The 26,836-nt window shown below is 32.5% G+C and overlaps 1 protein-coding gene across 49 annotated transcripts in view; it reads right to left on the bottom strand.

Moving 5' to 3' along the window:
• The window catches only part of nrxn1a (neurexin 1a), a 290,869-nt gene that overhangs the window by 77,870 nt on the left and 186,163 nt on the right, over nt 1–26,836 (bottom strand). For 27 of the 49 annotated variants that reach the window (NM_001080021.3, XM_087275228.1, XM_087275249.1 and 24 more), the window contains 5 exon segments: nt 8,223–8,342; nt 18,814–18,987; nt 20,800–20,990; nt 21,077–21,458; nt 26,383–26,505. In NM_001080021.3, coding sequence (NP_001073490.1) covers nt 8,223–8,342; nt 18,814–18,987; nt 20,800–20,990; nt 21,077–21,458; nt 26,383–26,505 — 990 coding nt within the window. 49 annotated transcript variants of the gene reach the window in all.

The following is a 26,836-nucleotide window of genomic DNA, read 5'->3' as shown; positions in this document are numbered from 1 at the left end:
AATGTATGTTATAAAAAAATATTAAATACTAATTATAACAAAGACGAAAAATTAAGAAAAGCAAAACAAATTGGACATTTTTGTAGGTTTATTATTATTATTATTATTTTCATTATTTTGCTTAAATTTAATTGCATTATCTTTCAATTTCTAAATATGTTGGTGACTAAAATATTATTTTAGTAAACATATCTGTTTAATAAATCTGTTTTGTTTAAATGCACCAAAATACATTGCCTAAATTCACTGAGAAATGGATAAAAATATTCATTTTCAAAATTGGGTGGCTCAATTATGCTGAGCACTATACAAACACAGTTAACTTGTCTCTGGTTGTCCATTTTTAATCATATTTGGTGTCTACAAGAGTTAATTCTGGACACTCTCTCCTGCAGGGATCTGTGTATTGATTAGTGTGTGTTGTGCAGGCCTTTAGGTGGAATGATGTGTTCATGTTCTTCCATGGGTTAAACCCAGCCTCAAACCCAGGCTTTACTTTCAGCCTCTATGCTCAGACAAAGCTTCTTTCTCTTTGCACTGCCTTCACGGCCTGATGATCACTGGGCTTCTTCACATCTAAATAAGCCTGTGTGTGCCCGCGCATGGGCATATGACCATGCAGGAACATTAATATTGTGTGCACATATCCTACGCCGTTCTTCCTCACACAAATACAAGCACAGTAGAAAGAAGATTTCAGTTTTAGAATCCTTTTGCTAAATATTAAGAAGTAATTATAAAACAATTTTCATACTTTTGTTATCATGTAATGTCGTGATTGGATTTTTACCTTATTTTGTCCAAGGCATTATTTAATTAAATAAAATTAAACAACAACAACAACAAATATAATTAATTTGGCCATTATTTGTAAAAAACAAAACAAAAATCCAGTCCATTATTTCATTATCTCTAAAAAAAAATAATACAACAATTATAGTTATAATAATGACATCAACAACAATAACAACCCCAATAAATATTATAAATTTAGCTTGTCTGTTTTTTGTTCAGCTTTTCTACATATAGTTGAAGTCAATATTATTAGCCCCCCTGAATTATTAGCCCCCCTGTTTATGTTTCCCCCCAATTTCTGTTAAATGAAGAGCAGATTTTTCTCAACACATTTCTAAACATAGTTTTAATAACTCATTTCTAATAACTGATTTATTTCATCTTTGCCATGATGACAGTACACAATATTTTACTAGATACTTTTCAAGACACTTCTATACAGCTTAAGGAGAAATTTAAAGGCTTAACTGGGTTAATTAGGTTAACTAGGCTGGTTAGGGTAATTAGGCAAGTTATTGTATTATGATGGTTTGTTCTGTAGACTATCGAAAAAATAAATAGCATTAAGGGGCTTATAATTTTGACCTTAAAATTGTATTTAAAAAAAATAAAAACTGCTTTTATTTTAGTCAAAATAAAACAAATAAGACTTACCCCAGAAGAAAAAGTATTATCAGACATAGTGTTAAAATTTCCTTGCTCTGTTAAACATAATTTGGGAAATATTTGAAAAAGAATAATAATTAAAAAAAAAAAAACTCAAAGGGGGGCTAATAATTCTGACTTTAACTGTATGTTCCTCATCTAACAGTAGCAATTTATGTTGGTCCTTACCTTTATGATATAAATTTCTATATGTCAAATATTTGAAAAAACAAATGCCATGTTTTAAGTAAATCTAAAAGACCCATAAAATACTCATCATTCTTTTAAATGCCTTATTATTTAAAGAAAACAGATATTCTTTGATTTAATTGTTTTCATTTTGGATTGTTTAAAAAAATACAATTAATCATAAATACTCGCATATAAAATATTTTTTTTACATAACATATGTTTGTGTGTTGTGTATATTCATTGTTTTATATAAAAACACAAAAGGCACAAACACACAAGCCTAATAATAAGTTTAATAGGGTAACAGTAGTCTGGCTTGCTACACAACCTAGCCTATTTAAAGTTTGAGGACATTACATTTACATAAAAATAAAAGTATTTCCAGTGCACTCTTTGAGCATAAATGAGCACACTTCATTTTGAAAATGAATATTTTTATCCATTTCTCAGTGAATAAAGGTAACATATATTGGGTGTACTAATTTTTGAACCATTATTGTAAGTTATTTTGTTAGATAAGCTCCAGATTTGGCTTCAGTACTGAATAACATAATGTATACGAACAAATATAATATTGTAAAACATCCTATAGAAAATATTATTTTAAAGAGAGATTTGTGGGGGTGTACTCATAGATGCTGAGCACTGTATAAATGGGGTGCACAATATATCGTTTCAGCATTGATATTGCAATGTGATCATTCACAATAGTCATATCCCAGAATATGCAATGCTGACAAAATCTATGTATTATTATATTATATATGTATTTTGAGCCCTGTGACTGTATAATGATCTTAAATAAGGAACTGTACTGTTTGTAGCAATAATAATTATTAATTTTATTGAATTATTTTAAAAGCCTTATAAAAAGACTTTTAAAAATGCAGCACCTTTTCCATGGAATAACCTCCAAACAAAGTTGCGTTTTAAGGAGTTGGTTCAACTACATACTTTTAAAAATATTTTAAATAATTTGGAGTTTGAAACATTGGCTTGTAGATGTTCTGAATAATTTTTAACTGTCATAGTATGTTTGTTTTGATGGATGAATGATGTCACCTGCACTGAAAAATATTTACAGTAAATTACTGGCTAATAATTGCATTACTTTCACAATAAGGTAATGGTTGTAAATTCCCGTGAGGTACTTCATAATAACTTTAATTCTGTACATATTTCTAAATATAAAAAAGCCTGTACTAGCATAAATTTTAATGTGCATTCATTTCTATGTTAAATAGAATATTAATAGTGTTTGCATTCCTAAAACTAACATGCAAAAGATAAAGCCATTTTACAGTAATTTACTGTAAGCATGATGCCTGCCTTCATTTCACAATACAATTCTGAATACATAAAATTTAACAGTTAAATCCTGACGCTTGTGACGCTAATGCAATTTACTGTGAAAAATTAAAGTAAAATGTTGTGAAATTCTGGGAATTTTATTACAGCGAGTTTTTTGTGTTTGTTTGTTTATCAAACCCATGTTAACTATATACTGCCTAAGCTTGGCCAGGACACTCTTGTAAAAGAGATATTTAAGCTCATTGTGCTTTGCCTGGTAAAATAAAGATTATAATTAAATAATACAATTATTATTATTATTATTATTATTTTTAGTATTACCACTGTACCTAAATACTGTTAGACTGATAAACATTGCTTAATTTAACTGTATTTTTGTACTATTGTATTGATTTAGACGGTTTTAGATGGTTTATTATATATTATTGATAATATTATTATTATATATTATTATTATATTTTATTATATATTTTTATTCAGATGCACTTCTCTACAGAATAATCCCAATCAATCTAAAATGACTAATTCTTTCCAAATAGAGATAAATCAAGTCATCTGGTGAAATATATATATAATCATCTTGTCAAATATTTGCCCACGTGTGTATTTATATATACATAACAAATATATACAATTCACACAAACATATATTATGTAAATACAAACTTTTCTATTGCATTACCAGAACTAATCATTGCTCAGCTCTAAAAATCACATGCCTAAATCGGTTTTGGTCCATGCACGATGAGTATTTGACCATGCAAGAACATTAATATTGTGTGCACATTTCACACTCTCTTCAAATAAGCACAAAGCAAAAGATGAATTTGCTCTATAATAATTCACCATTCAAGCTTGCATACAATCGCGTAGGTGAATGGTGTAAATCCAGGAATTTATTACATTTATCGATCTCAATATCACTGTAGATATGAGTAGAGAAGAAAAAAAGGCTGGAAAAATGTGTTTCTCTTTCTAATTCTAATTAGATAGCAAAAAAAGCGATGGTATCTCGGCCAGCCGTTCTCATCTAAACACACACATTGAAAGGATTCCAGCGAGGTGTGGGGATGCGGATGATGTAATGCAACCCGTCTATGTGGTTTCTTCCTCTGAACAAAGGCGGACTCTTATCAGTTTGGCAAACCCGCAGAATGGATTAGCTGTGCATGGCTTGAGCCTGTAATAGATCTTCTCCGTAAACCATCTCAAGGACTTTCAGATTTCTGGCACTCAGCACTTTCACGGGCAACAAGCAGCAGCGCTTTTCACACCAAATTCAGTCAATGCTTTATTTGGGGGTACTGCTCATTATTTCAAACCCAGACATTCGAAATTCACTTATGCAAAATAGAATGGATTTCTATAGGAAACAGCCTATTTTTTTTGCAGTGCAGTATGATGTGATGTTTAACGTGCATGGTGCAGATCTCCGACAACGCACTGTCTACTGACCCCCTCTAGTGGTGTAGCACAAAACTGCACTGTTATGGATGCAGTAAGAATGATGACTGTGTTCAGAACGGATTACTAGCTTATTATTTATTTAGTGAATGCCTTGCTGTAGAGTACACAGTGTTTACTGTACATTATTCTAATCAGTTGGCAATATGTTATAAATATTTTAAGTAAGGAGTACCTTCATGGTCACAATCTCCATGTTGCATCTTCAAAAATAAATCAATATGAAAAGTTTTTAGTGATTTAATTTAATTTTTACCATTGATATATTCTCAGTTTAATCAAATAAATTTTAAGAAATGACCAATTAGATTAGTGTATTAAATCTTTCCCCCAAAACAGCACAGTGTAACAGATAAAGCTGTTAAATAGCTGATTTAAGCAGCAAATAAAAATTGCACATTTTTATCATGATTTGCAGAAAACACCCACTAAAATTTAATTCAGTGAAACAATACAATACAATACAATTCAGTGAAACAATACAATACAGCTTAAATAAATAAATAAATAAATCTTGGAACATTCGGAACAATAATCATTTAAAGAGATTTAATGTAGACTTATTTTGTGGTTTTTGCTCATTTTTAGGCACACATTTTACAATTATTTAAAAAATAATAAAATGTAGTACAGCACAATTAGGTATTCTTCTATATATTCTAATAAGTGAAATTCAGAGTAAGCAGGTTATTTTAATATTACATAAACATATGTTACGGTTACTTATAACAGGACATTGTAATTCACATACTGTACTTGTAACATTTATTTGAAGTTATTTGAATCAGACACTAAAGCAGACACCTTACTTTAATTCTTTACTTTTTACTTCTTGCTTTCTATGTACAGTTAAAGACAAAATTATAAGCTCTCCTGTGAAATGTTTTGTCCTTTTCAAATATTTCTCAAGTGATGTTAAGCAAAAATGATTTGACACATTAATTAACATTTAATAACTAATTTCTAATAACTAATTTATTTTGTCTTTGCTATGACAGTACATATTTTGCATTAGTTGCACAAGTTGTTTTGCATAAAACTATTATTATTCATGTTCAAGTGCAATTTAAAGGCTTAACTACAGTACAGTAGGTTATATAGGCAAGTTAATTAGGTTAATTAAGCAAGTCATAGCATGACACAACAGTGTTTAAAAAATCTTAAGGGGCAAATAATATTGACTTTTTTTCCATTTTATATTTATTTTTTTATTTATTAATTTTTACTTTAACCGAACTAAAAGAAATTAAATTTTATCCAGAAGATAAATATAATAGGAGACACAATGAATAATGTCCTTGTTATATTAAACATCACTTGGAAAATTGAAATTTCACTGAAGAGCTCATTTTGCCTTTAACTGTATATAATATCACTCTGTTATAAATTAATTGAATGCAGACACCAAATTGTTTTGGACCATGATGTATTTAGACCATGCTATATGGGTTTTCTTTATCTAAATAAGTCTATTTGACATTAATGAGTTTTAACCTAAAATAAAATTCAAGGGAACCATTTTTAATAGAACAACCACTATTTGCAAAAACATTTTTTTGAGAGATACTTTAGACTTCACTCTCCTAATTAATCAAGTGACAACAAAGTAGCGTACTAGTTTTAAAAATGCTTATTATTCAGAATTTGTACAAATTCTGTTGCGCAGGTGCTATTTTTAAAAACAGCGGGGAGCATGTGGCGTATTCTGTGCAGTCGGCAGAACACAGTATGCCAGCATTCTGTTCTGAAAATAGCCACTAGGGTCACAGAGAGTCCATTTTAATTCAATGTGACATCTCACACCTGATGCATCCCCGTTAACTCATATATTTTTGTTCTCAGTGTTTGAATAGCAAAGCGTAGAGCCTGATGTTTCAATATGAATTAGCCTCAGTCATTTATATATTGAACACCATTTTCAATGGTCTAACACTTACTAAAGTGTAACGAATATCAAAAATAATGGCAGCTTAAGATTTCTCATCCACTGACAAACTAGTTTGGGTGGTTCTGGATTAGGCATGGGATGATAACCGTCTTCAATACCACGGTTTGGAAAAGCCAAGGTTTTAAAACTGTCATACCTTTCCTATAGTATATGTATGTATTTTTTTTTTTTTTTTTTTTTAGGACAAAAGTATCTCAGGCTGAATAGATATCCAAAGATCCAAAAATGGTAAAGAAATCAGTGTTTTTGAAACGAATAAAAAGAGCAGAAGTCAATGATTCATTTGAATTATTTAGCCTTACCAAAATATGTAAAATGTTTCTCAAAATAAAATATATTTTGTTCAAAGCAGAAAAAAGTAGTTGTTTTTTACCCAGAAATTTAAAAACAGCATATTTTAGAGCAGTAATCAAATACCTTGAAACCGTGATATTTTTATTCAAGGTTATCATACCGTCACAATCTTAAACCGGCCCATGGCTATTCCGGATCAGAGTGTTTTACCCCCTTGGCTGCAAGATGTTGTTAATGTTTAAAAATATGTGACCCTGGACAACAAAACCAGTCATATGTTGTTAAAAAAATACATTGTATAGGTCAAAATGATGGATTCTGGTTTATGCCAAAACTCATTACAATTCTAAGCAAAGATCACATTCCATAAAGATATATAGTATATTTCATATTGTAAATATATTAAAATGTTATGTTTTTTTTAGCAAAATGAACTGCTAAGTTATTAACCTTAAAGGCATATAAATTTAAAGGCAATTTTCTCTGTATTTCATTAGTTTTGAACCCTCAGATTCCAGTTTGCTTTAGTTCAGTTGATCTAGTTTATTCATCTTGGACAAACATTGTCTTCTCCTAACAAATTAACATTAATAAAAATGTATTTATTAAGATATCAGATAATGTATAAATCTGAATTGAAAACAAACATGTGGTCCAGGGTCACATGTAACGAAATCATTTATTATAAAAAGATCCTTCTTATATAGTCTAAAGAGTACAGGTCGGAATAAGCACATAGTTTTAACCTAGGTTTTTATATAAATATTTCTGACTTCATTAACAGTGTTTCTATTATTTCTATAATAATTTAACAGAAGAAGGTGTGGCCCAGGGTCACATGTAATGAAATAATTCATTACAAAAAAATTATTTTAATATATTTTAAGGAGTACAGGTCAATAAGTTCGACCTATTTTTTTACATAAATACATTTGATCCCATTAACATTATTTCTATGATAATTTAGCAAAAAAAGTTTGGTCCAGGGTCACATGTAATAAAATAATTTATAATAAAAAGACCCTTCTCATATATTTTAAGGAGGTCAGAATAAGCACATTGTTTCAACCTATTTTTTACATAAATATATCTGATCCCATCAATATTATTTCTATGAAACTGCACTTTAACATTTTGTAGTCACAAAATGTATTGTTGAGACACTAACACACACACTTGACTTCAAAATGTGTATGCTTATGTATATGAAATCACTTTTGTAAATTAGATTTAAAGGGCACACCAAAGCTTCTTCAACTAAATCTTAATGACTCCATCTTAAAACCAAATCAAATCATCTTAAAATCTAATTTAAAAGGCCATATGTTATGCATCCATTTTATCACAAATATATAGCACATGATGTTTACAAAAATTAGCTTAACCATTTGCACACTTACAGCCACAATAGTCACCACACTGACGTTTCAGGAATACCATCAAGAGCAAACATAGCAGCAGCGCAAACACACTCATCCACTGACAAACCAATTTGGATGGTTCTGGATCAGCGCATTGTGTGTGTTTGTTTTCCCTACAGTAACTGAAAAGCAAAAGAGGTGATAGACTCACGGTCATTGCAGAGTGGCCCTCCATATGATGTCATGCTGCAGTCGCAACTAAACCCCTCCCACTGCTGCAGACACACGCCCTGATTGGAGCAGGAGTCCTCCTGACAGGTAGTGCTGGGGCCTGAGGACAGCGATGATAGAGCGCAGGGACAAACAAACAGACAGAGGGAAAAAGAGAAAGAGAAGGGTGTGTAAATTTACAGGGCCTTTACGACATTACATCCAAACTAGTGAATAGTGTGTTTTTTTACTGCAGCAAAAACAGCCACACAGAACAGTCCCATCTGCTCACTCCTCATCTAGTAGCAGTGAGGACCAAATCTCGTTTTAATGACATATTAATCTTTCTTAGGCAGTCTTTAGGGACTTGAATTGGGCTAAGAAAATAATGAGAAAAAAAACAATAATGCTGTTGTGTTCAAATTTTCTGTAAAAGAAAAACAGCGTCTCTATTTTCTTTTCCCATTGTGATTACATAAATCCTTACAAGAGTGCTTATTTTAGCTTATGTTATGCCGTTATCTTGATAAATGATAGCCCTAAATATCACTGAATGAAGACCTGTACAAAACTACAAGACTTTTAAGATACATTTAGGGGACTTTTTTTGTTTAGTTTTTTGCTATACCTATAAATAAGACTGAATCCAAAATCATGTTCTGAGTATGATGCAGATTTGAATAAATGCGTTCAAGTTATTCTATAATTATGCATATGTGTAGTAGTATAAATACAAACTTGACTCATTCTGTTGAGCATCTTGGCAATGATATATGACATCAGCTCTGTCTGCTTCCTGCCATTTACAAATATGATAGCATAGCGTAAATTGGCAGCACAATTTTCCTTTTATGAATGCTACTGTATGTTTAACTCATTTGAAGTACCGCTTTGTACATACTGTAATAATAATTTAATAGGATAGTTCACCAAAAATGAACATGCCATAATCATTTACACAACCTTAAGTGGTTGTAAACTTGAATGAATTCATTTCTATTGTTGAACACAAGACAAGCTATTCTGAATTTTGGAAAAAAAAATAAAAAATTATTGGAGCAACAACAACAACAAAATACTATGGAAGACAAAGGTTGGCTTTTCCAAGCATTCCTCAAAATATCATTCCTTGTATTCAACAGAAGAAAGAAACTGAAACAGGTTTGGAAGAGGTGGAGGATGAGTAAATGCTGAAAGAATTTTCATTTTTGGGTGAACTATTTTAAGGATATATATATATATTAATTCTTTCATGCTGACAAAAGTTGCATTTACATAATAAAATACATGTGATATTATTTTATTGTTCTCATTGAAAAAATATTATTGCTTAATATTATATTTACAAGGGACTTTGATCTTCCTCTGCTTTGAGTCTACAGTTCGCTCTTGGCAAAGTAATGAAATTTGGCACACAGATCGAGCACAGCCTGCATATTAACCACAGCAAATCTGGAGTCTCTAGCTCAAAATGTCTAGTGCCACCACCTGTCCAAATTTGCACTCATCTTTATGCTAATAACTTTTGAACCCTGAGATTTTGTCGTATTCAGATTTCCTGGCTCCTTGGATTTGGTTGCATTCATTGGCATAATTTTTCATCATGAATCTTTTTCTGCCAATTTAAAGTTTTTCGAAAATCTTATTATATTATAAACTCCTCCGAGATTGTTTCACAAAAAACCAAACTAGACCATCTTTAGGCCATGCTGACAAAAAAAAAAAAAAAAAAGGAATTGAAGTCAAGTCAAACCATTCTTTTGAAGGCTTTATAAATCATATATTTGTTAACAGTGCCACCTATTGATCATGTGGTGAAAGTGATTCAACCATTAAATCATATTGGTATGGATTGTATTAGCCATTTAAGCCATTTAATTTATACAAATATTCCTTAAGTGCTGCTTGCACCTATATTTTGCATTTACTGTATTATACTGTTTGCGGTACTACATTTTTAAGGTAACTGGTTGTAAATTGTACATTGGTTGAATTTAAGCAAATTAAATTTAGTGATATTCAATTTAATTTGTTTAAATTCAGCCAATATACATTGCTTACAACCAGTTACCTTAAAAAGAAATTAGTAAAACCAATAAATCATTTTTTCAGTGTACATATACAGAGCTTTACAGCCACTGTAGAAAAATATGACCCCAAATTCATAAACGAAATTGTTGCATTGCACAAAAAAGCAAGTACAACTCATTGCAGAAATACAAATATTTAAACATATTTTCAGGGTTTCACCAAGTCAAATGTAAGACTTGTAAGACCTTTTTACGACCATGAGGAATCAAATTTCAGATTTATAGGGCTAAAAGCTAAGAATTGTTTTAATGGCCTAGGAGAAAAAAAGGTACTTGAACCATCAAAAAACCATAATAATTAGTTATTTCTTAGCAACATTTTTTAACTATAGCTGACCCTAGTTGTTTTAAAAAAAAAAACTTAAAAAAAAAAAAACTAAACTGTGATGTAATAGAGTTATGCTAAACCTTTCAGTGTGGACATGGCCTTACATTTTACACTTTTGGCAGATACATTAATTAAAAATGTACAGTTTATCAATTCAGACATTCTCACCAATGTTGTTGCTAGCACAAGTTTAATTAATGTTTGAGCTAAAGAAATTGGTAACTAAATTTTTAGGGATAAAACGAGAACGTATGATGAATTTGAAACTTTAAGCATTTAGAACTGACAAGATCATGAAAAGGTGGGTAAAAATAAGAATCCTATTAATTATTATTGATATGTATTTGTTGGTAATTGGGTACGTGTGTTGGACTTATTGGCTAGCTTTACATAAACCATGGAAAATTAAGACCAGTTTAACAGGATTTTAGACCTACAAGACAATATTTCAGTGAATTTAAGATTTTTTTAAGGCCTAAAACTTGGTTTTAGTATTTTAAAACATTTCAAAACCCCGTGGACACCCTAATTTCAGAAGGAAGGTAATAACAGGAAGCGATTCAATTTAACATATCGCATGTAAAATAAATCATCAAGACTAATTCAACTGGAGTTTTTTGTCTCATGTGAGTGTACACGATTTTACTATTCATTTCATTAAGTTTCAAACTTTTAACCAGCTTAAAAACAAAATTACAACGTGTGCCTTTAATCGATCTCATTACTCACAAAGACATTAAACGTGAACAGGCGACTTGATTTTAAAGTGCAATCCAAGCACTGCACCAGCGGCTGTGAGACAGAGTAGCATTGGCGGTAATGCGCAGTGTATTGGCTGCAGTAATAATAGCGGCCCCCGTGTGATAATAACATCTGCTCCTAGTATTGCTGAGGTGGGTTTAAAGCAGCAGCACTCCCTGGGGACTCGGGGTTGTAAGATAAATGGGGGCCGTCTGGAACAGCTCATTTTATGTTCGGTCTACAGAAGCGAAGCGACAGGGCGACGGGCCAGGCATATTACAGCCCGCGGAAACACTTCTGTTCTCATTTCTCTCATTACTTCAGCCCGCATGTAAAACAGGCCCCTGGCCCTCAAACGCTCCCTCCTCTCCATCACTCAGCCATTTGGCCAATCAGTCGCACATTTGCGGTTTGGCCACTTGACTCGGAAGTGAAGCGAGTCTGGCAGAGAGAGCAAAAGAGAGAGAGAGACTCTGCTCCTCCTGTCTTACCTGATCTGTCTGAGCGAGACTCATTTAAAGTCTCAGGCAGAGAAACAGAGGTTTGCCTCGCTCCCCCGACGAGCTTCTCTCAAAGCAAGTGTTATATATCTGAGCGCAGTAATCTGGCTTCCAACTCGCTGGAGAGATCCCCAAACCACTTGGGAAATTCCATCTAGTTTTAAGGCCCTTATCGGGGTGTAAAGGGTACAGACTATTTCTGTTGATTTTTGTGTGTGTGTAATGGAAGACGTTGAGACTGCAGGGTTCGACAGTGTGAGCATTTCATTCGCATTTGCTACTACAAATACATGTCCAAAGCGTAAAATGCATTTAGTAGCATGTGGCAGAGACTTTCTTATGAAATTTACAGTCATAGCTCACCCAAAAACATAAAGCTCTGCTTTTTCCCCTCATACTTCACTTGTTCAAAACCTATTTCAAAACTATTTTACCCATTCATTTGATTTAGATTCTATCTACTGTTGAACACAAAAGAAGATATTTTGAAAAAACAAATGTTCGTTGCTGGCACCCATTGCCTTCCATAGTATTTTTTGTTCATAATATGGAAATCGATGGTTACCAGAAATCAGCATTTTTCCAAATATCTTCTTTTGTGTTCAACAGAAGTAAGAAACTCATACAGGTTTAAAACCACATGAGGGAGAATAAATTATTAGGTAATCGTCATATTTGGGAGATCTGTACTGCTAAATTGATCTTAATTGTTAAAATATCTAACCGCTTTCATCAGACATTACTAAGTTTTTCATTTAAACCATGTTTACCATCTCTTTGCAATTTAGAACTAACTAAACTAATTTAGAATTCTTAAATAAATGTTGGTTGCGGCACATAATGACTTACATAATATTTGTTTTCTTACAATGGAAGTCAATGGGTCCCAGACATCAGCATTCTTCTAAATATCTTCCTTTGTGTTCAACTTAAAAGTTTCACAGCCAATAGACACTTTTGAGCATAAACATTTTTAAATTCTTAAATTGTATAGTCAGTTATGCTATGACAAATTAAACATGATTTCCCCCGGATTCATTTTTTAGATAGTTTGCACATGATAATATTCTTATACTCATTATCTGGGATTTGATTTTTTTCACACTTCTACTTGTTCAAAACCTATTACTAAATAATTTTACCTATTCATGTGAATTTATATTTACTGTTGAAAACAAAAGAAAAAAAGTTGGTTGCTGGCACATATTGACTCCCATAGTAGAAAAAAAAATATGTAAGTCAATTGGTACCAGAAATCAGCATTCTTCCAAATATCTTCTTTTGTGTTCAACATAAGAAAGAAACTCATACAGGTTTAAAACCACATGAGGGAGTTTCAATGATGAGGTAATTTTCATTTTTGGGTAAATTATGCCTTTAAGATTGTGTGATCTATACTGCTAAATTGACCTTAAATGTTAAAATACCTAATTAATTTTACATTTATTTGGTATTAGTAAGTTTTTAACCTAACTTATCACTCTAAATACTAATTTTCACTACAACCCTAATAATTTAGAATTAACCAATAATCACAATTTGCATATTTTTAAAATTTTTAAATTGTATAATTAGTTATGCCATAGCACATTAAACATGTGAAATGGAAAAACAGGTATTGTTGAACAGCCTTGTGTTATCATGAAAGTTTACATTTCTTTTTCATGAATATAAGCACTACACATTTCGAATTCAAAATGATGCACTGTTTCACATAGTACAAGCAGTTTTTAGAGTGATTTGAAATTCACAAAATCCGTTGGGTTAGGGATTGATCAGAATCAACAGCAAAAATCAGTTTAAGGCACTCGAAAAATGCGATGAAAGGGACCTTGCACCCGGGCTCACTGTTACTCAGTCGCCATAGGAGGACAGTTTAACAGCAGACAATAATAACTTAAGCTGATAAATATTAAAAACATCTGATAAAATCACAGATTTATGCCAAACTTCCTTCTTTCAGCAGGTGGCGCTATAACTGACCCAATAGTGGCATATAAATGGCTTTAGGAGAGGAATCTCATTAAGCCTGTGCACTTTCAGGCAGTTCGGACAGTGTTTGGCTAAGTTATATAAGTACTTCCTTCCTATTGCAAAACACTAAACTTTGTCAGTCCACCACAGACACGCCCTTCGAGAAAAACTTGAGATCTTCACAATTTAACATTACAAAGGCCTTTTGATTAAACTAATGGAACATGGATTTGATCTGATGAAATTTGTAGGAAGAGCTTGTTACACTGTAAAACATGTCAGAGAGAGAGAAATATACACATACAAATATACATATTCCCCATATACATTTTTACAAAAATAATTTTCCACATTTTTTTGATTGCCCTGGACTGATTTTTTGCTGTTTTTTAATTCTTAACTTAACAAAATGTTTAACTTCAGAAAAGTTAAGAAATCAACATGTGATGCAATAACATTGACTTGTTTTTAATAATTAAAAAGTGTCCCAAATGACAATTTTTAATGTTATCAGACCTTTGAAGTATAAAAATTAACATTTTACTTAAAAATAAATCCAGTGAAACTGAAAATAACCGTGTCATCTCTTAAATTTTTTCTATAGATGTAAATGTATACACAATACATACAGATACATACATATATATATATATATATATATATATATAAACACACACACATTCTTGCATAATTATTCAATACAGTAGCACAATTTCTATTCTAATGAATTATATTGTTTGTAAATTTCTCCATTTAATTAGTTTTACGAAAGGAATAACTAAAATTCCAATTTTCCCCTTCGATATTTTAATGCGCTTCTAAATTTTAAAACTTTTCAACTTGTAAGCGTCAAGCCCTGGACTTCATGCAGTAGGTGGGTTCGGGGGGGTGGGTCACTGTTGGAGGACAGGAAGGGGGACACATGCCTCCATTAACAACAGAACAGATGTACGCTCCAATGAAAAGAGAAGTGACAGGAAAGTGAGGGAAAACTATGACACAGGACACTCGGAGACATTTTAAGACCAGGAGGTTGTAAATACAAGGTGTGTGGACGGTGCTTGTATTTACGGTGATGGAATTACTAGACCAGCTGCTGGGCAAAAACGTTATCTACGACATCAGACGCTCACAGTCAGGGGAAGAGGGGCATCGGTTAAGACACACATATGACTATCTACCTTGCAAGTCAGCTTTCAGCAATGCAACTTTTGTCAGCAAAACGAAAAAGAAACAACAAAACAAAAAAATATAAGATGTTAGTAGAGGCACTGGAATGTTTGTGATTATAACAAATCAAGTGGTTCAAAATGTAAGGAAATACAGAAAGCAGACAGAGACGCAGGGGAGAAGAGAAGTGGAGTCAGAGATGATGAGAGAGAGTCAGTCAGGAACAGACACAGAGAAGAAAAATAAACAGGACACAATTCTGTAGGGCTGCATGATACTGGGAAAATATGCAATATGCAATATTGTTGCTGAGTGATAACGATATTTTTTATGATTCAACCAACTTTAAAAAAAAAACACTATTTTATCAGGAAATTTAAAATATATTTTTTCTATTTATGTAATAAAATCATACTAAAACAAAAAGGTAATAAAAAAACATTTTGAATTTTATATTGTCTTATTGTTTCTTATTGACTGTTTATCTCTCTTGTCTTCTGGAATTAGTTTTTATCTTCAGCTCTAGGTTTACCCAACAGCATCTATGGATGTAAATGGGTGCCAAAAATCAGCATTCTTCCAAATATCTTCTTTTTATCTTTAACAGAAGAAACTCATAAAGGTTTATAACAATACTGTTGTTGTGTGTTGGGATAATGATATTTCTTACAATATAACTAATTTTAAGAAACACAATTTTATCAGCAATTAAAAATAAGAATTTTTATGTGATCATCATACTAAAATAAACAGGTAATAGATATAATATAGTAGAGCAAAAAAGAAAAAAAAACCTAAACTTTAAAACACCACAAAAGACTTCTGATTCTTATTGGCTGCTCTCATTTTTCTCTCGTCTTCCATAATTTTTATTTAATTTTAGCTCTAGGTTCACCTAACAGCACCTATGGATGTAAATAGGTGCCAAAAATCAGCATTCCTCCAATTAACTTCTTTTTAGCTTCAACAGAAGAACGAAACCCATGATGGTTTAAAACAATTTTGTTGTTGAGTGTTGAGATAATGATATTTCGGTCACACTTTACAATAAGGTTCATTAGTTAATGTTAATTAATGCATTTACTAACATGAACAAACAATGAACAATACATTTACTACTGTATTTGCTCATGCTAGTTAATGTTAGTTAATGAAAATACAGTAGTTCATTGTTAGTTCATGTTAACTCATGGTGCATTAGCTAATGTTAACAAGCATAGACTTGGATGTTAATAATGCATTAGTAAATGTTCAATTATGATTAATAAATGCTGTACATGTGTTGTTTATGATTAGTTCATGTTAGTAAATGCATTAACAAATGAACCTTATTGTAAAGTGTTACCGATATTTCTTATGATATAGCTAGTTTAAAATAAAACACTATTTTATCAGCAATTAAAATAAGAATTTTTGTGATGATCATACTAAAGTAAGCAGGTAATAGACATACAGTAATATAGCTAATTAAATCTTCAAAAAATTGAATCAAAAAGTTTTATTACAAAAATTTAGACTTTCAAACACCACAAATGACTAAAATGACTCGGAGGAAAATATGCTTCTTATTGGCTGTTGTCATTTTTCTCTCTTGTCTCCCAGAATTTCTATTATTTTTTAACTTTAAGTTTAGCTAACAGCAAATTCACCATTCTTCTAAATATCTTCTTTTTTATAGGAGAGGTGAGGAAAGGCCCCATCTGATTGATCACATTTGCATAAATAACTTATCCATGCAGCACACTATCTTGGTACATAAAATGTAATTAAGTCATTGCACTTCTCTGCAATAACAAATATAGATATATAGCACAGCCCTACTGTTAATCAGTATTATCTAATCCTAAAATAGATTTACTACGGGTGTATTCATACTTGGCAGGTATGTTTTTTTATTAAACTGAACAATGGTGCAGTTGCTGTTTTAGTGCAGTTTATTTAAATAGGTGAATAGCTGCTACCATCTGAATCCTAGTGTGCACCAAACAAGCAGACCAAGACAGCTAAAAAAGATGGTCCACTTTTAAACATACTACGGTGTGGTCTGTTTGAAACAAACAGTGAATGAAACATGGACCAAATACATCTTAATGGACCAAAAACAGAACATGATGTCACGAGACAGAAAGCACAAGCATACTTTGTTTTCTTTTTTCCGTCATAGTCATCTTATTAAAGTTCAAGAGAAATGTCAGAAATGCATCTAAATCGAGCAGACTTTCGTGTGTGTGCGTGTGAGACTGAGGGATAAGCGGTACTCATTTAATTCCTTTATATATGTTGTAAGCTTAAGAGTTTTCAGCTGATAAAACATGCTCACACTTTTCCCCCTGCTAAGTAAATCAGGACTAAATGTGTAATTGACTTTGTTTGTACTAAAAGTGTGAACTTACCCAACAAAGTGTGAACTACAAGTGCAAACACACCCTAAACATAAATATTTAAATGCATATGTAAAGGTTTGTTTCATAGTACATTTCATTGTCTCTTTTTTAACTGGATAATCTAATAATTATACACTATTTATATATATATATATATATATATATATATATATATATATATATATATATATATATATATATATATATATATATATATATATATATATATAGTGTTATATGCATATTTCCATTTATTTTCACATAATTTAATATTAAATTGCTGAAATTGTTCCTGGTAGTGTAACTAAACTGTTTTTGTTTAGCATTATGGTTACTGTTAGCCTGTATTTAATCCTAAAATGTGCAATATGTTTTTTAAATAACAGCAGCTTTTGTTTCCTCTACATTTACAGAAAATAAGCATGTTTTCTTTGTTCATATATTTTAAAATAGAATTCATTTCTGAGATGGCAAAGCTGAATTGTCAGCATCATTACTCTAGTATTCGGTGTCACATGATTCATTACAATCAGTGTGTGTTTAGATGCTCAATTCACATTTATTATAATTATGCATGTTGGAAAGCTGTTTAATATATTTGCATTTGGATTTTGTTTGTTTTCAAGATTTGCTGACTAGCTGAACATTCAAATGAGCAGCATTTGTTTGAAATATCCAACAAATAAACATCAAACTCCCCCTCAATATTTGTATTGTACTGTAACTTAATTAGCTTAAATCTTGCTACTGCAATATTAAAACCGTTTATGTAATGCTACACATCTGAAACATCGCTTTTAATAAGCATGTTCACTGAATCTCATGATTCTTCTAGCATTCCCCTTTTAAACTGGCTTTCGTTTTAATAATAAATGCATTGCATTCCATTTTAATGTATTCTATTCATCTTTTAGAACGGAAAAAGTAGCATATTTTCACTAGCCTCTCATAGCAGTCTCAATTACGTCAATACCACTGATGTTTTGCTTTTATAATATCTTTCTGATCTTCAATGACAAAAAACTGAGATTTTGCTTTACTTTAGTAGGCTTAATTAATATTATCACTAAACACTACACTGCATTAACAAACTGGCAGTAACAAATCTCTTTTCTCTCATATTTTCAGCTTCCTCAAAGTTACATCATTAAAAAAAACTTAAGATTTTTTGACCCCCATTCATCCCTAATATTTATTTTCAGCAGAGGCAAAAGAACACTTGACAGAAGCCTGAAAACTGCTTAAAATTGGCCCAGCATGAAGAAAACACAAAACAGATAGTGAAGAGAACAGGAAGCAGAAAGGATGAGCAGGTGTGCATGAGATGAGACGGGGCTTTGGAGACTGAAGGACCGCGCTAAGCCGACCCGGTGTATATATGCGCCATTCATACCGTTTTCCTCACCTTCGCAGCCTCTCTCCACCTGGCCGGCGGTGGACAGTGCGTCTGACTGCAGGTCTGGCAAGCGGCCGTTCAGGTCCACAGATGCCAGGCAGCCCTGGAAGCCCTCTTTTGAATGCACCAGCTTTGGCAAGTCCTTATACATATCTTTAGCCACACCTCCAACATACAGATCACCTGTAAAGGCAGCAAAATTCATGCTCTGACTGACAGTGCCTTTTCAATTTAACCACCAAGGGGGCATGTTATGTAAATACAGGAAGAAAGGTGCACCACTGACCCCTGGTGGTGAGTTTGTTTATTACAGTTTACAACATCATGCACAACATCTTGCACAAATTCAAGTTTTTGGTCAGGATAGCTATTATTTTTTTAAAATTGGTATTATTTTATTGATCAAATATACATTAAATTGGCAGTAAAAAAATAATCATCTTACAATTTTTCTTCTGAATGTATTAATCAAGCAATGATATAATGTGTATATCTTTTGAAAAAAAATATCATTTGAAAAACAAAACACATAATAATTTCCAAACACTACAGTAGTAATAAATTACATGTTTAAATACCTTTAAATTAATTACTTTTTTACTTATTTAAACCAAGTTATTAATTAAATTCAGCCTAGGTAGGCATAAGAGGCCTTTTTAAAAACATGAAAAACTCTCAATTTTTTTTTCTGTTTTAAAGCATTTTGTACATATAATATAATATAATATAATATAATATAATATAATATAATATAATATAATATAATATAATATAATTTAATATAATATAATATAATATAATATAATATAATATAATATAATATAATATAATATAATTTTTTATTTTAATTGAAAATATGCTAAGGATCTGGCATTGGTTTCCTGTCAGGAAGAAATTAATAGCTTCTTATATTTTTAAATACATTAATAACATCACAGATTGGTTTGGCAAAAGTTTATTACATCTTAATATTGGAAAAACAAAAGAGCTATGTCGAGGGAGTCAAACAAGAGTAGCAGATACTAAGTTTTATTAACCAGTCATCAAAAATGGAAAAATAGTAGAGCAGGTCTCAAAATTTAGTTATTTATGCACAATTATTGACAAATTAAAGTTTAATAGTAATGTAGAGGCTGTTTATAAGAAGGAAAGTCAGCGCCTCAGTCTCCTCCACAGGTTGAGAAGTTTTAATGTTAGTACACAGACTTTAAACATGGCATATAGACCATTGACAGTGAGTGTTCTCACTTATAATATGGTTTCTTGGTTTGGTAACACAACACTTAAACAGAAGAAGAAATTATTGCAAATTATCAATCAGGCGAATAAGATAGCTAGTCTCAAACAACATTCGTTGCAGATTTTTTTTTTTTGACTCCTTTATGAAAAAACATCTCCTCCACTTAGCTTTTGAAATGTTACCATCAGGACGCAGGTTTAGAATTCCTAAAGCATGAAGAAATGCTTATAAAAAGTCTTTTATCCCAATTGCAGTTGTTGTCTTAAATCGGATCACTGTTTAAAGTGAATGGGGTGGGTTGTCAAGAATGATGTGCAGTAATATATATGGGGCTAATATAGTTTTTAAATCTTTAACCCATGTTGTTGTCCTGATGAGTGTTGTTATTGTGTGATTGTTGTATGTATGCAATTGTTGTCTTAAATCCAGTGTTAAAGACAAATTTCCTTTCTGTGCCAGTTTAAACTAAACTAAAATTTCAACAGTAAACATCATTCAAATAAAATTAAATAAATTATATTTTAAATCACCTTTAAATCATAAAATCAAATAAATTACACTTTGAAGTACCATTAAACCAATGATTTAAAAATATATTTTCACCTCACATGTAATTATTTCACATTTTTAAACCATGTTATTAATGAAATTCACATAAACTTCATTCACATAAAATTAAATAAAATCTGTGTGGCTAGTTTCAACTAAAACAATCAATTGCAATTACTAATGATACAAAATAAAACCACATTTACCTTTCAGATCCAGGTTCTTGGCTCCCATGGTAGTCTGTGTGGTGATTTTGGTGTCTATTTTGACAGTATGGAGGTTGTTTGTATCTCGCGAGATCATCACGTTGTGCCAGTGATTGTCATTTAGCGGTGTGTTGGAATTGCCTTTGATGAGATGAGCTCCATTTCCCAGATCTGACACGTAATGGAGATATCTGCAAATGAACAGCGACAAAAACAATTAGCAAAAATACCACAATCAACACATATTCTACAAGAAAAAAAAGCAAAAGCAGCTCACCCTTTAACCAGCTCTACCACTATAAAGTCATTGCCATCTCCTCGGTTGTACAGGATGAGCCCATCTGGAGAAGTAGTCTTAAACTGGAAGAAGAGGTGCATCGAATAGTAGGCCTGCAGGGTGGGCAAAGTCACATAGCTGGAGCGAGACTTGAAGGTCACTGGGTCTGCCACGATGCTCCTGTAGCCGATCATGGCGTTCAGTTCGCAGTAGTCGATATCGCCGTTCTTGCACAAGTCAATGTAGGACATGCCATTGAAGGACAAACCCTGCAGGTGTCCGATGAAGTTGGAGGGCACAGCGGGCATGTAGCGCTTCTCGGTAACGATGCCCGTTTCCACATTGTGGAACTCCAGCTGCGTGTGGTCCCCAGTGATTTGACCTTACCAGAATGAATAATCGAAAACAGATTTAATGCAGGAAAGGGGAGGCGTCAAAACAGAGACCTTGTCCTAAATGTCAACATAAGACAACACAGGGATCTCACTAATCAAATGAGAAACAATGTACTGTTTCAAATCATTTACCACCGTGTAGTATGGCTTTGCATGTGGTTAGGGACTTGCATCTGTGATTGAATAATCAAAATTTGAGCTAAATCAAGCTGAAATGGAGGTGATGTTTTTTGACTAGCAACTTTCTGAGGTATGTTTGTGTTTGGTGTTAGAATATGCTTTATTTATTTTTTATTGGAGGTTGAAAACTTTACTATAGCAACGTGGGTCCTCAGATTTTCCAGCCTATGAATACATTTGGTCAAAATCTTAATAAAAGATGCTATGCTAAGGTTAATTAAAACAGTATAGGCTATGACTAAACAATAAATGCAAGACTAAACACTTTTTCTGCTCATCAAAATCATGAAATATTAACATTTAGGCTACAGATATGGTATTTCTTCAGTAAAGAAATTGTGTAACGTAAATATTTAGTTCTTTATTTTTTACCCTCGGATTGCTAACAAGCTTAGATGATCGAAATTGTTTGATTTATTGGTAGTCTGAGGGTCCAATGAAGTCATGAGATTTATTCAAACTCTTTTTAACACTTTTCATTGGTTACATATTTTTAAAACACCCAGACAAACTTAGAAAGTGAAAAACAGCATTGTTAAATGGAGAAAAAAGCTACAAAATCTCAAACCTTTTATAATAATGTAAACATTTTATTGAATGCATAACCTGTCAAATGTGATAATCTTCCAATATCATTAAATATAAAGTGCCTTCATAATATCCTTTCTTCTATCAATTTTCATGGCTTATTTTGTTCCATGGTAGGTTCTGGCCCTAGAATACTGTTTTGTTTTCAGAAATAATAAATCAAAATTAAGTAGGTTTTTCAATGTTTTGTTTTTGGTTTAAAATAATAATATTTTTCTTACACTATTGGTGAATTCTTTTCCTTGTTTTAAGGAAAAACACACTTAAAGAGCCTCTATTGAGGGTTTTTGAAAATGGCCTTCCATGTAGTGTGTAAAGCCTGGTTTATACTTCTACTTTATATACTTTTTACATACTTTATATACTCTTCTACTTTTTATACTTGCGTCAAGTGACCGGCGTAATCCACGGCGCATGCAACGCACGTAGCTGTGCATTTATACTTCTGCACGCTGTCTCTGTTGGTCTGCATTAACACTTCCGAAATGCAAGTTGGCAGTGAGTAGTAAATGTTCCTCTGTGTCGAGTTTCTTCGCTGCTGTTTTGCTTTTCCTGAACACTTCCGGGATGTGCAAGTGGCTCAAACTCGCATATTTTGAGGCAGGAACCAACGTGTAGTTACATTTTTTGAGAGGTGCACGTCAGCGACGCCAACGGCCAAGGCAAAGGGCTATGCGTCAGATTATAAATCAGCCTTAACAAAGCTCTAAGTTAGGAGAAATATTCAGCTAAGCATTAAATCTGAAAGTGTGCAGTGTTTAAAACTATTGATTCATCTTTTAAAGAGTTGATGCGTAGTGCTTTAAATGAATCGACTTGATAACGAATCTTTAGCTGTTTCGGCGTGATGCGATACAAAACATAAGCCCGGCCCAATAGTTGCGTGTGCAAACCTGGAAAAATTGAAACCCCTGTTCCCGCCACAAACACTGTAGCTGATCCCAGTCAAAGTCATTGAAGCCTGAAGTCATGTAGACACTGTGCTCAGCTGGATGATACTGGTGTGAGGGAAATGTTAGTGTTATTTTCTCTACCCAAAGATGAAACTGTGAAGAGTCGGTAGTTGAGCTTTATTATTTGACGAGTGCTTCTGGAATCTACATGCTTACAGCGGGGGATTCGTCAGCTATTTGTTAAAGGAAGGATCAGAAAAGACTATTGATGTGTGGGACTTTGTCAGACCTTGATAGGAACTTTACAGTACACAGTTCATGGACCAGTTTCTTCCTCCATTTCACAAGTGTAAGTAAGTGTGATTAAAATGGTTGCCTTCTTGTTTTCTCTAGCTTGCAAATTATATATTTAATTGTGTTTTGTGCTGCTTTGTTAACAGATTTAAATGCGTCTGATAGCTCGCGTTCCACTGCCTTTTGTCGTTGCTTTGGCCACCATCAGCTGCTCCAACACACTTGCAGCAGTCAAGCTTCAGACTAGTTCAGCTTTTGTTGTGTGCATTAGTACCAGGATAAATAACAAAACGGGAGGGTGATGGCAGATGGGTCTGAAATACGGGGGACTTCTAGAAAAACAGGAGTGTTGGGTATGCTCACACATACACTACGCACTCAGACTACTTCAATATTGTTGATAAGCCGTAGTGAACATTTCACTCCATCTCGTGCTGGCACAGACTGTCATCGGTCCAATCCGCGCAAATTAGCATCGTGCTAAGATGGGGTTTGGGAACAAATGAATGGCTGAATGATTCATATGGGAGTTGCTGGGATAATTAGGTAAAAACAAATGCATATTATAGGACAATGAAAGTGTTTATTGACGTGGCATGCATATTAGCTGTTATTTTACCTTTTTAATGTATAATAGGGGCTCTTTAATTTTGATTTGTTAATTCTGAAAATATGCTTCTCAATTTAACAATTATTCCATTTTTGGACTAGAAACCAGAATTAAACAGAAGAACAGCAGTTTTTGCTGCAAATTTTTTACTACAAACTAGTATTACTTTACAAATGTCTAAACGTCTACAAACTCATAAAACTGATCCAAGATTTAAAATTACATGTCTTTGGTAGTTTGCTATGCACTTCGAAGCACTTATTAAAAATAAAAGAAAGGTTTCAAAGCTTCATTAAGCAGCATATTGAAAGAAGCCATTGCTAACGTTCACATATAATATTCTATTTTAAACAGGACCGCAGTGATGTCAAATTTACTGCAGCAAGATTTTTAATAAACGCTGAAAACTAGGAAACACGAAAGCATCAACAGTTGGACGAACATTTGAAGTATTTTAAGGAATTTGAAGGGGAAAAAAGGTTAACTTCATCTTTCTGCGATCCGTTGGGAGAGACAGAAGCCCTTAAATATTTTAAAAACCTCTTTTAAAGCTTCCCAAGAGGAAGTTCGTTCACTCTAAAATCAGTAAGGTTATGTGAGTATAATGTATTCCCTCAGCGGTCTGGCCTCCGAATGCATCAGCATTAAATAAAATACCAAGTGTATTTCAAAGTGTCCAATACACACCAGTAAGTTCAGCAAAAAAAACTAAAGATGATTGTACTGCGTTGTGGGAAAGCCCTGCCTTTTTCATGTGACACTACTTTCAGTGGGCAAATTGCAAAAAGGTGTTTTCGTGCCCTTGAAGAGCACTAAGGGAACGCTAGTGGAAAGTCACTGAATGGTCTTTCCACATGACCATTAGCAAAGTGTACAAATGATGATCATTACTTAAAGGTTATAATTATGATTCTAATTATGCATGTCCCTCTGATTAATATTACAACTACTGGTGATTTTTTTTTATATTGGAGTTTAAAGTGTTCTTTTGCTCACTTGTATTTGTATATTAGTTACCTTTGAATTTATATTTTGAAATCATTTGTAATTGTTTTATTACTTTTATTTATCTGTACACAGGAACTATTTTATAATTATATTTATGAAAAACTAATAAAATTTTGAGTCATTTGCATAATATACTTATTATAGGTATTTTTTAAAGAAATTAATGCTGCAGTTCATCAGAATTTAAAGTTAAGACCTTTTCATGGTTGTGAAATATTTGTTAGAGACAAAATGTTTTTCAACTGTTACAAAAATAATCCAGAAAAAAGTAACCCTGTTTCGACAAAACTATTATGTTTTCAACATTGACAAAAGTAATAAATATTTCATGACCACCAAATCAGGAAACTAAGATGACTGCTGAAGCAATCCAGCAGACACACATTGACAGACATTAATATTAGGTTATATTTAGGTCGTCAGCATCTAAGGACAATGTTATTTTGACGTTCAATAAGGTTGTGGAATGAAGCTTACTGCATATTTATTTTGATATACAATAATGACATGAAATTATGTTGGTATTTATTTTGACTTTCAATAAGGTTGTGAAATGACATTTGTATTTATTTTTGATGTCCAATAATGATGTGAAATTACGTTAATATTAATTTTGACGTCCAATAACGACGTGAAATGTCAATGATATTTTGTTGATTTTAGGTTGTGTTGGAAAGTGCGTCAAGCCAACATCAACGTCAAGCCAACATCTTAAACAAATACATATTGATGTCAAATACTGACATTTATTTGTCAAGTATGGCAACCAAAATCCAACACTTGATAGACGTCATTAGACATCATTAGACGTTGATGTTTTATTGTTTTTAGGTTGCGTTGGAAAGTAACCAAAATGCAACATCTGTCCGACATTGGGCATTGATGTTGACCTGACATTAGGTTCTGATGTCAACCTGATTTTTATTTCCAAACAGAATGCATCGTCCCACAATGTTGGGGTACAACGTCTATCTGACAACATGTTGGTGTCCTGTGCCTGCTGGGATAATGATGAAAATGGGTTTTGCCTAAGAATGATTTACTTTAAGCAATAAAAACTAAACAGTTTTTACTGCATTTTTTTACAAAACAAATCTTAAAATGACAACCTTTTGAGAAAAACCACAAACACATTTACATATCATTCAAAAATAGACATATTTTCAAATGGCAAGTTAAAAGTTATTTAGTGCAAACTTGATTCTTAAGTTTTGTTATGTTAAAATTACGTAATAGTTAAAAAACAGTAGTAATATATAAAATCATATACAGTGATGCCATGTGTCTTAAAATTCACATTTTGGTGTATGAGGTATATTGCTTGAAATAATGCTGTACCTTCAGAGGGCTGCAAGTCGTCCACCATCAGCTTTAGACTTTTGCCTCTTCTGACGACACGAACTGTGTGCCATTCGTTGTCATTCAAGTTCTGGCCCGAAAATATGGTCTCTGGACCTTTACCTATAACATGTCCCACACAGCGGTTAACAGAGTGCAGAGAAAGTGAGAGCGAGAGAGACAGAGGAGTTGTGAAAAGGGATCAACTAAAAAAGGGGGTGCAGAAATATGACTGATATCCATGTAGAGAAAGAAAAGAGAAACAGCGAAGAAAAATGACACTGTCACACATCACATTCATACACGTAAATCTATAAACATCCTTGCTTCTTGCTAAACTCCATCCTGTTCTGAATTCAATCTCACCTAAAGCATAAAAAAACCCTATTTGTTAGAGAGTGAATAGATTTATCCACCTTCCGCCGCTAGAGGGAGCCATGCAACTGTTTTCAAC

Source organism: Danio rerio, chromosome 12, assembly GCF_052040795.2.
Source record: "Danio rerio strain M-AB ecotype USA chromosome 12, GRCz13ab, whole genome shotgun sequence".
NCBI classification, from domain to species: Eukaryota; Metazoa; Chordata; class Actinopteri; order Cypriniformes; family Danionidae; genus Danio; species Danio rerio.
The sequence above is the reverse complement of the archived record's forward strand: the minus strand, read 5'-3'. Positions and strand labels throughout refer to the sequence as shown.